This window comes from Hakea prostrata, chromosome 4 (genome assembly GCF_041222555.1).
Source record: "Hakea prostrata isolate BN-2017 chromosome 4, UWA_Hpros_2, whole genome shotgun sequence".
NCBI classification, from domain to species: Eukaryota; Viridiplantae; Streptophyta; class Magnoliopsida; order Proteales; family Proteaceae; genus Hakea; species Hakea prostrata.
The window spans coordinates 55,000,321-55,014,496 of record NC_142603.1 but is presented as its reverse complement, the minus strand read 5'-3'; the positions used below and the strand labels follow the sequence as shown (position 1 = coordinate 55,014,496).

The following is a 14,176-nucleotide window of genomic DNA, read 5'->3' as shown; positions in this document are numbered from 1 at the left end:
AACAGACAAGATTGACTTAGATAATAAGGAGTGTCTTCAAAAAAGGTCACATCCGCACTTGTAAATTGTTTGCGAAGAACCGGATCATAACAACGAAAACCTTTTGAGTGCGTGAGTACCCAAGAAAAATACACTTAATAGAACGGGGGAAAGTTTATCCAAAGGAAGTGGTATGTGAACAAAACACACACAACCAAAAATTTTGGGTGGAACCGAAAACGGTTCTCTATTGGGAAAAACAATTGAAAAAGGAGATTTTTGAAAGCAAAGGCATAGGCATGCGGTTAATTAAATGACCAGCAGTCAAAACTGCATCACACCAAGAACTCTTTGGAACATTCACCCGAATCAAAATAGCGCGTGCAACCTCCAAGAGGTGACGATTTTTGCTTCAGCCACTCCATTTGTTGGGGAGTGAATGAACAACTGGTTTAATGAATCATTCCAAGAGAATCACACAAGTTAGATATATCATGTTGCACATATTCTAAAGCATTATCGACCGAAAAATTTTAAATAGGAAGAGAAAATTGAGTCCGAATTTCATGAATAAAACTTCTAAATGTAGTTAAGAACTCGTCCGATCCTTTAAAAGATACAACCATGTAAGACGGAGAAATCATCCACAAAAGTAACAAAATATCAAAAACCATGCCTATTACTAATTCTACAAGGGCCCCAAATATCGGAATGAACAAGAGAAAATAAGGACTCACTACGAGAGATAGAGCGTGGAGGATAGGTGGCACGATGATGCTTCCCAAGTCACACACTTCACAATTTAATCTAGACATTGATTTAAAAGAAGGAAATAAAAAAAATTTAATCTAGGTAAAGACAGATGGCCAAACGAGGCCACGGAGAGCATCTACACAATCATCGAAAGAGCCGCAATAGGGGTAGCATAGTCCAGATAGTAGAGTCCGTTCTTTCACACCTCCACCAATCTTCTCTGTGTGAAGGTCCTGGAAAACACAATAAGTGGGAGTAAAAGTCACAGAGCAGTTTAGTGCTTTAGTTAATTGACTAACAGATAATAAGTTAAAAGGAAAGTTAGCAACATGAAGTACGGATGATAAAGTAAGAGAAGGTGTAGGAGAAACACTTCTCGAGCCTATAATAGGTGTGGAAGTCCCATTAGCTATGACAACAGAATTTTTAGTGGTAGATTTAATAAAGAGTTAAAAAGTGATGACTTACTAAGTCATGTGGGAAGAGGCTCCTGAATCGATGATCCAAGGGGTGGGAGTAGAAGTGAGAAATGCTATGTTACCTGCATGAGAAAGTGTGGCAACAGAAGTACTAGTGGATGTGGAAGCGCCAGTTTCAATATTTTGCAATCGGCGAAGGATTTGGCTTACATCATCTCTTAGAGTCTTAGACAAGTCCCCTGAAGAAGATCCAGAACCACTATCGTTGTTTGCTACAGTATCAGTACCACCATCAGAAACGGCATGATTGGCAAGGTGCTTGGCCCACTCTGGTTTTCCATGTTTGGCCCAACAAGCTTCCACTAAGTGCCCTGTTTTACCGCAATGAGTACAAAGTCGAGATGTCTTATCAGACAGTTGAACACCACGACCTCCAAAAGACCTACTAACTCCCCCTGAACCACGACCACGTCCCCTTCCATAAGAGGTAGTGAAGGCTGAATTTTCTCCTTTAGAACTTTTGTTTGGAGAACTCCCTTCAGGCAAGGCAATACGTTGAAGTCTAGAATATGCTTCACTAAGATTAGGGACATGCTCACCAGCAAGAAGATGTCCTTTGATGATTTCAATTCGGGGTTCAATCTGCAAGAAACTTAGACACAAAAAATTCATTCCGTTGGGCCTTTAGCTTCTCTATATCAGTGGTGAGAGGTTGAAAGACATTCAACTCCTCCATCATGCCTTTAAAGGAGTTGTAATAATCCTGCAGAGACTTGTCAGCTTGCTGAAATTGAAATAGCTTTTCATAAATACTAAAAATCCGAGTCATATTTTTAGCTTGGGAATAAGTCTCTTGCAAATCATCCCATATTCCCTTTGCAGTCTTATGGAACATAACATTCGCTGCAATATCGGGTGCCATACTATTCCACATCCAAATTTTGATCATTGCATCATCTTGGATCCAACTAAAATAGGATTTGTCAGTCTCAACAGGAGGTTCATCCTCAATGAACTTAAGCTTACCTTTTGCAAGTATGTACACCCGAACCGCTTGTGACCACAACAAGTAATTAGAACTACCTTTGAGCTTGATAGATGTAATTGCGCGCCCTAAGCTCGAGAACTCCGCCGGGTTTGCGCCGGTCCCAAGCCCGGGTAAAGGAGGAGGGTTGGGCGCGGAGTCGGCAGCCGGCACCGGAAAAATCAGCCAAACCTTTTTCATGGATTCGACCTTATATGATAAAAGCTATGCTAGGGCGCCCGACAAAGAAGCGACGCGCACACAGGCCGGGTGTAGTGATAAGTGGGCAAGGGTTAGCAGGGCGCCCCGGCGACGCGCGCACGGCGCCCGGATGCGGTGATAAGTAGGCAAGGGTTCCCGCGCCGTGGACGAGTGCGGGTAAAGAAACTAGTCCATAAGCATAGGATTAGATTGGCATCTTGGAACATAGGATCTCTAACGGTAAGAGCTTAGAATTGATAGATGTTATGAGGAGAAGAAGGATTAATGTAGCTTGTATTCAAGAGACTAGATGGAGGGAAAAAAGCCAAAGAGTTGGATGACAAACGGACGGGGATAAAACAAATAAAAATGGAGTGGGATAATAGGGATAAAGATTAAAAAATGATGTGGTGGATGTAAAAGAGGGGGATAGGATATGCACAAGCGAATGGAGAAAGAGTTAGAAATATAATTTGTGCATAGCACCTCAAATAGGACTAGATGAAAGTCTAAAGCTAGAATGGGAAAAAGGGTGGAACGCAAGAAACGTCAAGGAGAAAAGATTACAAGGAGGTGATTAAATGGACATATTGGAAAAGATCAAAGAGGATATGAGAGTGCAGGAGGTAGGTTGGAGAAAGGAAGACGAGGGGATTCAAGGATTTTGCACCGCGATCATCAATAAATACTACTTCAAAAAGAGAGATGAGCAAATTACCAAAAGTGGACAGCAAGAAGCCAAAAGATTCCCAACTAGAAGGACTGATAGATTGTGGCAAGGATGCAAGGTGATACCGGGGAAAGCAACGCACAACATAGACGGGCGGATAGTGCTAGTCCCAAGAACACATAAAAGGTCTAAGGTAAACATCCAGAATAAGATGGGGAATTTGAAAGGAGAGTACCAAACCTCGAATGAAGTAGTCAAACAAGGAAAATGGGATTTAAAGGGGATACCAATGCAATGGGAATGAGATGGCATGGATAAGAAGGTGGCTAAGGATGCTAGGTGAATCAAAAGGAAAGATCCACAAGAGAGACGTGGGGTGGGATAGTGAGGTTAAGCCGCCATTAGGAATAAAAAGGCAGTTAAGACATGGCAAAGAACAGGATGTTGAGGATCTCAAAGGTATAGGTTAGATAGAAATGAAGCTAAGAAAATTGGGAAAAGCAAGGAAAGAAAGTAGAAGAGTTAACAATAAGTGGGCACAAAGGAAGGGGAAAAATCTATATAAGATAGCTAAGATGAGGGATAGGAAGAGTAGAGATCTGACCATGTTAGATGTATTAAAAATGGAGATGGTAAAGTAAGGTGAGGAGGATATTAAGAAAAGATGGAAACCTACTCCAGTACTAAAGAGCATTCTTCAAGCACTTATGTTGGACGATTACACCACCAAGGCACCGGTGTCCGAACATATACGTAGAATTTCGATGTCCGAGGTAAAAGAAGCAAGGAGGATGAAACTCGGCAAGACACAAGGTCCGAGAAATCCCAATTGAAGTATGGAAGAGCAGGAACCCATGGACTAGTTTGGGACTAAGTTGTTTAATAAGATTATGAGCACGGGGAAAATGCCGGATGATTGGAGGAGAAGTGTTGTGGTTCCAATTACAAAAATAAAGGAGATATTCAAAGTGTAATAACATAGAGGCATAAATGATGAGCCATACGATGAAATTATGGGAGAGAATAATTGAAACCCGGCGAGACACAACACGATACGGAGAACCAATTTGGGACGCCGGGAAGATCTACAACGGAGGCAACTTAATTAGGAGACTTATGGAAAGGTATAGAAAATGTAGGAAAGACCCGATGGAATCGACCTAGAAAAAGCAGAAGAGTCCCTAGAGCGAATTGGCAAGTACTAGAGAAAAGAAGTGTTGCAAGTAAATATGTAGATATAGTTAAGGAAGATGATGGTTCGGTGACTAGTGTTAGAACAGGGGGGACAAAGTAAGGAATTCCCGATAACAGGGGCGCATCAAGGGTCAACTTAAGCCCATATCTATTTGCACCGGTAATGGATGAATTAACCAAAGACATCAAGATGAGGTCCCCGGTGTATGCCGGATGATATGGTGATGATGAGACCCAAGTGGGGATTAATACCAAATTAGAATCATGGAGAGTAGCGGAATCAAAAGGCAAACTTAGTAGATCGAAGACAGAATATCTAGTTTGTAACTTTAGTCATGATCGAGATGATGAAGTGGTGATACTGGCGATAAAGAGATTCCTCGAGTGAGTAGGTACCTAGGTTCAATCATAAGTAAAAGAGGTGATTTAGAAGATGAGGTTCCCAAAGAATTAAAATAGGGTGGATGAAGTGGAGAGGTGCATCCGGGGCAGTGATCGGCGTATTCCAAAAGCTAAAGGAAAATATAGGACCGGTCCGACCAGCCAGATGACGGTGCAGAGTGTGGCCGTAAAAAGAACAATAGATAAACCGGAGCAGAAATGAGAATGCAAGATGGATGAGTGGCAAAACTAGGATGGATAAGATAAGAAACGATCAAAGAGTTGGCGGGAGTGCTCCCAAAGGATAAGCAGAGAAAGTCGGAGGTGGCACGGCCACGCTCAACGGAGACCCAAAATGCTCCGTCGGAGAAGGATATAATCCATAGAAGGAACTAGAAGAGCTAGGGGTAGACCCAAGATAACCTTAGGAGAAGTGGTGAGAAAGGATATGTATAGCTTAGGCCTTGTATCCAGCATGGCCTTGAACAGAACTGATTGGAGGGCAAGAATCCATGCAACCGACCCCATTTAGTTGGGAAAAGGCTTATTGTTGTTGTACATGATCTCCTTGAGATCCTTTTGATTCAGCTGTACTCATGATTGAGTCACGTGTAAGTGAAGACATTAAACTGAGGTAGATAGCACTCAAATCAGTTTTCCAAAACTTGAAGTAGAATGAGCAGAAATTTTTTTTTTCTGCAACCTTAGGACAGAATAGAAGAAAAAAAAAAGAGAGAGGTAACAAAGGTATCCAAGTATTGGAAACGTGTAAGAGTAAGGTAATAGGTAGAGAAGATCAGTTCACATGAATATCCGATCTAACAGTCCATAATATACAGCATTAGGTGGCTGCACACCAAGGAAACAGAAGGAAAAAAAAAAGAATTTCAGAAGAGAATATTGAGAACAACACTATTTTGATTCAAAACAGCTCTGATGCCATGTTAGAAAACAAGCTTTAAACAATCAAAATAGCAGTTGAACTTGAACAAAGAAAAAGAGAAGAAGAAGAGAAGAGAGATGAAGAACTAGTAGAAAAGACCTGTGATTCTTAGCTAAAGAGTCTAGAATCACATAGCCCTTTTATTTATAGCTTCTAATGAATCTAATACAACTTGAGAGACAAGTAATTGTCCTCTAGAAGAAGGAAACAAAATATTACAGCTTTAGTAACTTCCTAACTCCTAAAATAGAAAGTTCTGAAAATAGAAACTACCACCAAAATAGAAACTATGCTTTCTAAAAAACTCCCAAAACTTATGTAGCAAGATTCCCACATTAGAAATAGAAAATATAATCAAAAAACAGCAAAATACTGTTCACGTGAACAGTAACGTGAATAGTAAACTCCAAATTTATGTATACTTTAACAGAACCAATATACTATACTGAGGGAACTTTGATGGATTTGTTAGTAGATTGAGCACTAATCTATTTGTATAAATGCAGGAATCAGTGAGAGGTTTCTAAGCAATCTAAGATAATAGGATAAGAAATTTTGGATAAACTACTCATCTGTATATAGGAATTGCTCCAACTAGAATAAGACGATGGAGCCACATCTCTGTCAGGTTCTAAATTCTTGGTTAGTCTTTTATTCAATTTACTATTTAAGATGGAGCTTTATCCGTCTAAAGTAAGGCTCAAGCAATATCTTTTTTCTTTTCTCCTCCCCCCCCCTCTGTGCATGTTTCCAGAGGGGGGGGGGAGTGGATTTCAATCCTTGTATACTTCAATAATATTAGTCCGAGGCTATTGGGCTAATTGAGGGTGAAAAATGAAACACTCAAAGCAAAGGACTGCTTTTTTCAAGCCAGAATTCAAAAAATGCTTGAAATTTCAAATGCTCTAAATAAAAGAAAAAAAAAAGAAAAAGATTTGCTTTGTAGTTTGTACAATTAATGACTACAATCTAAGGAGAGAAGTTAATCAATGACCTTTGAGGCTGCCAAGTTCTTGGCCTGTGGGCTTTCAAGACCATGAATTCTTTGTTGTACTCGGAGCTCTTTAAGATTTTCTTATAATCCTTCTTAAATATTCTCTGTAGTTTTTGATTATCACTGTTTAGAACCACGTTCACAGGTCTAATTTTGTTTATTTGTCTACCGTATGCCACAGCTTTGTGATTTTGGATTTGCGCGAGCAATGTCAACAAATACTGTTGTTTTACGCTCTATAAAAGGTTCTGTACATTTCTCATGTGGGTTATAGTGTTCTCGATTATTTTAAAGGGCTTTATATTTATTTCTTAGCCCTACGGCTGGTACTATTTTCTAGTGGTTTTCCTTGATTATTTTGAAGGCATTTGGGTTATACCTTGTTCTTGTATCTTGGACTAATATTAACTGGAATTAAAAGCGTATTTCCAAATGTACCAGTGAGTTTATAATCCTTGATGCTCTTCTAAACCTGGATATGCTTCATTTATTATCATGAAGTATAATTTATATTCCTTGATCTCACAAAAACATTGAGATTAGCATTATTATGATAATATCATATAGACTTTCTTACTGCAAACTACATCCATCAGTTATGCAAACATAACAAAATGAAACAGTACATTGATTAGTTCATGTTGGCATAGTTGTCAAGGCATTGCCTAAGCATCGCCTAGGCATTCTGGTCATTCTTTGGGTCAAGGCGTCTTTGTGTCGTCTTGGTTTTTGTTTTCCATCTATAGCCTTGCCTCGCCTCGTTGCCTTGACAACTATGCATGTTGGTAATTCGTTAGCTCGTGATTATTCCTTGTAGAAATATGTGTTGGTTCTTTTGAGTGACCCAGTGATCCTAGTTTCTTTGTAGTGCTGACTTCTATGATTTAACATCTACTTGTGCAACTATGTTCTTTTAATGTCTGAACATATTTCAGTTATGAAGCCTTTTGTTGTTTTATCTATAAATAAAAACCTAATTGATAATAAAAATATGAAGTACAAGATCCAATTCATGTAGTCCAAAGGCTTCTGAAACCTTACGGAAACTTAGACAGTTACATATAAGATATGAGAATAAGCTTAGACATTCAAAGGAATGGAATGTCCTGAACTCTAACTTGGTCTATTAGGTCCCCGCCCTAGGAAGATAGTTCACTTCCTCACTTGCTGCCTTTGTGATGCAGCCCTAGATTGAGTAGGATCAACTAGGGGCTATTCTTCCAACACTCACTTCAAAAAAAAAGTGAGGTTTTAGAGTTTTAAGTGGGGTATTTTGATTAGGATACATAAGAAAATAGGGGGATAGTTTTGGAAAGATTTAGAGTATTGGGGTTTTATGGATGGATGTGGCATGTTCTTGAGATAAGAGACAAAAAGTTACTGGAATGGGGTGAAACTTGGAGAAAACTTAGGTAATGGTATATGTGGGTGATCCCTAAAGTTTGGAACTGTTCTAATGGTTAAATTGGTATACACATCTAAGTTGGAAATTTGGGTTTTTTGGAGGGCACGAAAATTCTAGAAAAGGTTTAGAACCTTGGATTTTGGATGGTATTTTGATGTATACTTTTCATTTGGATAAGGGAGTGATGGATTCTAATGGTGTTGTTTGGGCTGGAGATAGGTTTTAATGGCTAGGGTTTAAGAAAGGTGAAATAGAAAGAAACGGACTAGGACTAAAGTTAGATTTAGAGTAAAATCAGGGCAAAAAATAAACTAGGACTTGAATAGGACTAAAGTTACTAATCACAATTACTGTTCACGTGGTCACTACTCTAGTTTTCCTAAGCTTTCCAATTGGAATTACAATAATAAATAAGACCTAAATGAAACAGCTTATTGGCTAATTAAAAATTAAAATAACCTAATCCTGAATTCACAATTTAGCTGTTGGTGTAGGGGATCCCTGACACCTGACCTACCCCAAATGTTGCTGGTGTAGAGAGGATTCCCAACACTTGAGGCTTTTTTAGACCAAAAAAATTGCATCACTTTGACTACTGGTGGAACCAAACTTCTTTCATGTGCCTAACAACTGTCACAAATATCCAAGGACAATCCTTACTAGTAGACACTAGGTCTATGATAGTTGAAAAGTTGACTTCTACTTTAAGGTTGGTGAAAGTCTTCCTCAGCGTATTCCAAACCCCCTCGAAAATTGGAATCACGAGTCAACTCTAACCCAATGACCTATTTGCAGTTTCCACTGTGATATGGGGAGTCAAGGTGATGGTCAAGCACCTAGGTGCACAATACATACTATGTAGATTTTAATGCTTTCAGGGCAATCTAGGTTAAGGCAGGTTAGTTTCAGCTAGGGTTCTTAGGGAGGTTTTTATGGTATAGGTTCAAATGGGCCATGGTTTAATGCTGCCATGGCTAGTGATAGAGATTATAATAATGTATGGTTTCAAATAGATTCAAATGGGGTGGTTTTGATTAGGTTTTCTTGATAGGGGTTGAAAATGGAATGATATGGGTAACTTTAGAGTTGTATTTGGGTGACCTAGAGGTGCTAAAATCTGATGAATTTTGGATCCGGTGTTGGCTGTAATCATAGTTGAGGTCTCGGAGATCTTGCCAATATCCCGCCTGTCTTTTTCTTCTTTTTCAATATGATCCTAGAAAAATAAAAGATCTTGGCTGAGATCCTTGGTCGACTTGAGATCTCATATCGATAAGATCTCGATTCAGCCCAATCTCTAAAAATACCATATCTTGTTTGAGACGAGTAAAATATCTTAATCTCGACTCGTTCCCCACCTATCTCAACACTTCTTCTGTCCTTTGTCGATTTGGTTGATTTGGCCAGATTTTTTGCTGGAAAGTTGGTCGAATCTCTACCTAGGGTGCATCTAAAAGTTATTTAGCTCATCTAGAACAAGGATATACAGATTTTGAAACCACTGTTGAAGCAAGGTTGTCCTTCCCGAACTTCATTTTTTTCAAAAACTATATTCTATATCGATGGAGGTGGTGCTGGTGCTGGTGGATCAGAAGTTGGAGGAGGTGCTTTGTCATTGATTTTACTCATGCACTCTTGTGGTGTAACTTATAAGTACGCGGATGTTATAATGGGAAATTGTGAAGAACGGAGCATGTTTTAATGTATTTTTTGACTTTAAACCTTTATGTTTTCAATTATATTAAGTAATGTAAGGGTGTCAATGTGGTGTGGTAAGGTACCGTAACGAATTTGAAAACCTCATACCGAAACTGTACCGTACCAAATTTATACGGTCGGTTTGAAAACGATATTTTAACAGGGCGGTATTGTTTCGGTATAAAATCGGTATGAAGAAATGGCACGTTTTGGTATATGGTGCGATATAATTTTTGTATGAGAAAACCTATTTTTCTAATCATAATGTTGGGTTTCACTCCCACAAACCCCACATATAGATTACCTTGAACTTGCTTTTGTTTCATCATAAAATACTATAGGAGATCTATTGAAATAAGTATAAAATAAATTGATTGTCTTACTGTAATGCAATACAAAAGGATTGGTATCCTCTAGCATTCCTATTCTTAGATTCTCCACCTCTATCGATTTGCATTTTTAAGGCTGCAACAAAATTGGGTTGGGCTAGCTGGCCTTGTCTACAAAAGCTCTGCCGAAGAACCATTAATAGAAAATTAGATATGAAAAGTATAGGTCTACCACCAAGCTTGTGACAATTGGAACCCAATAAACAAAATGAAACTCTAACAACAACCCATTTGAAGTTTAAACTGATTTCAGGTCGCATATTGAAAATAAAAGACGTCCTTCCTCTTAGGGAAACTCATTCCTATTAGTCCAGATAAAGAAATATAAAATGTTAGCTTTTGTAACACCATTAAATCTTGTTTGTAGGCCTTCAAAATAGCATCAATCTCACTATTCGATTCTGTTGAAGTATACGCACTTTGGGCTATTTATTGTTCGATTCTATTGATGTAGGAGTCTTGCTACATAAGTTTTGGGAGTTTCTAAAAAGCATAGTTTCTATTTTCAGAACTTTCTATGTTAGGATCTAGGAAGTTACTAAAGTTGTAATTTTTGTTTCCTTTTTTCTAGAGGACAATTACTTGTCTAATGTATTAGATTCATTGGAAGCTATAAATAAAAGGGCTTTGTGATTTTAGACTCTTAAGCAAGAATCACAGGCCTCTTCTACTAGTTAAAATAAAAATAAAAATGGTAAGACTCCTACATTAGAAATAGAAAGTAGAGTAGCACCACTAGCATTATACTGTTCATGTGAATAGTACAAATAGATTTTATTGTTCACGTGAACAATACCATGAACAGTAAAAAACAGATTTACTGTTCACGTGAACAGTAAATAGCCCGAAGTGCGTATACTTCAACAGATTCCACACACAATTCCATGTTTTGTTGCTATGCGTTGTCCCTTCCATGCTACACAGAATGCCTAGCCTTGCCTTTTCCTTGATGTTCGTTGATCAATCCCTGCAATTTGGAATTTGATTTTATTATAAAAAATAAATTTGACGTCTATCAATGTTCATCAATCAAATCATTCCATAAACAAAGTTAAAGAGAAAGGATAAAAGAAGATAAAGAAATCAACAATGGGCATTATTGGAAAATGAAAAACTAAAGTAAGGGACTAGAACAATCATGGAAAGTTAGAGATTATCTTCCCTCAAGACAAAGCAATAGGTAAAGAAACTAGAGCTGTAATATTTTTGGACTACTCTAATCTGCATTGCTGTGAATAAAATCAAAATCTAAGTATATTTTGTGGCAACAAATTCATGTTATTAGAGATATAATTGAACTGTGGTGTCTTCCCTTCCTATTCTTACTTGAACTGTTTTGGTTGGTAATAGATATGAAACTTTCAAATTCTGATTTTATTCACAGCAGTGCAGATTGCAATAGTACACATAAAAATGTATAAAATTCATCACCATAGATCAATTTATTAATAAAATGAAGGATCTCTACAAAATCATTACTATTAAATTCATACCCAAAACAAGGAAAACAATTAAAGAGTAATATTTAGTCTCGGGTTCTACTTTCTTCTCATCATAGAATCCTTCAGGAACATAAAACAACCTTAAAATACATGAAAAGAGTACTTGAGTACCTTCTTTCGGATCTAATGAACAAATCTTCAAAAACCCTGATCACAACATAATTATGTACCAACAACAATCAAATTAAAGAATTTTCTTCTATTCCATTATTCATGAATCATATATAATCATTGAATTTGAACCCTAGAGAAAAATCCAAAAACATATGCATAATAACTAAAGTAACCAGATCATATGATTCATATCTAATCTTACAGGCTTACCTTATGTTGCTAGGAGTTGTGACGCTTCAGCATACGCTGGATCATGGTGGGAGATCTCGTGAGATCTCGCGAGATATCTCGCTATTTTGGCATAGGGAGACGAGATGAGAGGCGAGATCTGCGAGATGGGAGATCTCGCCACATCTCACCGAGATCTCGCCACATCTCGCCGAGATCTCGCCATATCTTGCTGAGATCTCGCCGAGATCTCGCCTATATCTCGCTGCAACCATAAAAAATTGCCAGAAACTTCATTTTTTTGTTGGAATTTGTTGGGGATTCAACTTCTAAACATCTTTAAAACATCAAATTATCATCATTCAAGCCTATTTTAACTAGATCTACAACAAAGGTAAGATTTTCCCCCAAATTTGAATTTTTTCAAATAGAATATTCTACAATGGGTGTGTGAGTTTAGTGTAAATATATGTTGATCCACAAGCTTTGATCTAACTTTCATGGAAACCAATTTAATGTGACATTTAAACCTATATGTGACATACTATAGTGATGAGTTGACTTGGGAGTCATATGTGGCCACTGTTCAGAATCAGTTGATGCAAAATGCTGAGTGATACTCTTCCTGTCTTGTAGTCTTGTAATCTTATTACTCACATACTCTTGTGATTGTGATTGTGAACTTATGGATTATGATTTATGACTTACTAAAAGTCTAAAACTTCTTATGGTTATAAAATTTTGAAGCCATTTAAGTTCTTTGATAGTTTGATGTGTAATGTATTTAATACTTTATAGTTGATAACATGAATAACTTGATATCTCTACATTTCGGTTTTATACATAGGGTTGACTTAGAAGACATGGTTAGGGTTATTTTCTCACAATTCTAAGGCCACCAGTGTGTTCAAAAGGCCTTAAATAGACTAAATACCAAATTTCAGCCCAACCGGGGCCCTAAAACCCATTGAGATGGGTCACCGAGATTACGCCAATTTTTTGGTACAGAGATCTCGCCATCTCGTCGAGATCTCTCTATTTTGGAGTGGCGAGATCTCGCAGCGAGATCTCCCACCATGCGCTGGATACATTGTAAAAACATCTTGCAATGCTTGAGATAATTCTTCAGTATCTTGATCTGGATTTGGTTCAGCTACACAAAATGAGAAAAGCAACAGGAAAAATAACATTTTAGGAAATATGCATAGTAATAACAAGAAAAAATTATTATCTCCAAAGTTCACATCATACATCCATTCTCGAAGGCATACTAGGGCCTCATCATTGTTGGAGAGTAACTTACTTCGATATTTATCAATCACCTTACCCTCAACACTAAATGCCGACTCAGATGCAATTGTTGAAACAGGAATTACTAATACATCACGGGCTACCTGTGCCAAATCAAGGTATTGGCCTTCAACTACTTTCCAATATGCAAGAATTTCAAAATCCTTAGGCCATTGCATGGATGGCTCTTCAAGATACAACTCCAATTCAATCTTATTTGTCCAAACTCTTTCCACAATATTTTTTCAAATGTAATTCTATAAAATAGACGTAAAAGGTATTATATAACATAAAATTAATAAATATCAAGATAACAAAAAATCAAAGACATATAATAATATACCTTGAGAAAATCAAAAGAAGCCTCGTAGGTCACAATATTCCCTATAGAGTTTTTCCAAAACTCCCTTCACACGTTGAATTTCATTATCCATTAAGAAAGAGTTTCCATGATGGATTGATTCAAATGCAGCTTGAGCAATACTTATTTTGTATCAGAGTTCTTATTTTGTATCAGGGTTCCAAAATAATGGCAACTGACAAAATTAAAAAGTATTTATCCCAATATTTGTTGAACTTTTGTCTTATGGCAAGTAACATATCTCCCGTAAACTCATTTAACAGTGATCTATTATTCAAAGCTGTATAAATTTCCACCACACAAATGAAGCATAGATTTGAAGTAGGATACTTTGAACTCGATAAAACCTTTGTGACCTCATTGAATGGCTTTTACAATTTTAATTTTTTTTGCAATCCTCCCCATTCATCTAAACTAGGGTTCAATGCATAACTCTAATATAAATATCCCAAAGTCTCAAATACTGGCCATAAAATAAAGCATCACTAAGCATTTGGAATGTTGAATTCGATCGTGTAGCTACATCTCCATGCAAGCCCCTATTAAAAGGCATTCCTAAGCTATCACAACATTCCTGAAATTTTACTTTCCTACCTTGTGAGCTCTTAACATACTTGATACTATTTCGAATCTTTTGAATAGATGCATCTATGAATTTGATGCCATCTTGAACTATAAGGTTTAAAACATG

General features: G+C 37.5%; 1 protein-coding gene across 14 annotated transcripts in view; it reads left to right on the top strand.

The window, feature by feature from the left end:
- LOC149019721 (serine/threonine-protein kinase TIO-like) overlaps positions 1-14,176 on the top strand; it is a 66,635-nt gene that overhangs the window by 21,376 nt on the left and 31,083 nt on the right. For 13 of the 14 annotated variants that reach the window (XM_089153698.1, XM_089153696.1, XM_089153695.1 and 10 more), the window contains one exon: positions 6,740-6,803. The exons of the other annotated variant lie outside the window; for it this stretch is intronic. In XM_089153698.1, coding sequence (XP_089009824.1) covers positions 6,740-6,803 — 64 coding nt within the window. The remainder of the gene's footprint in view (positions 1-6,739; positions 6,804-14,176) is intronic. 14 annotated transcript variants of the gene reach the window in all.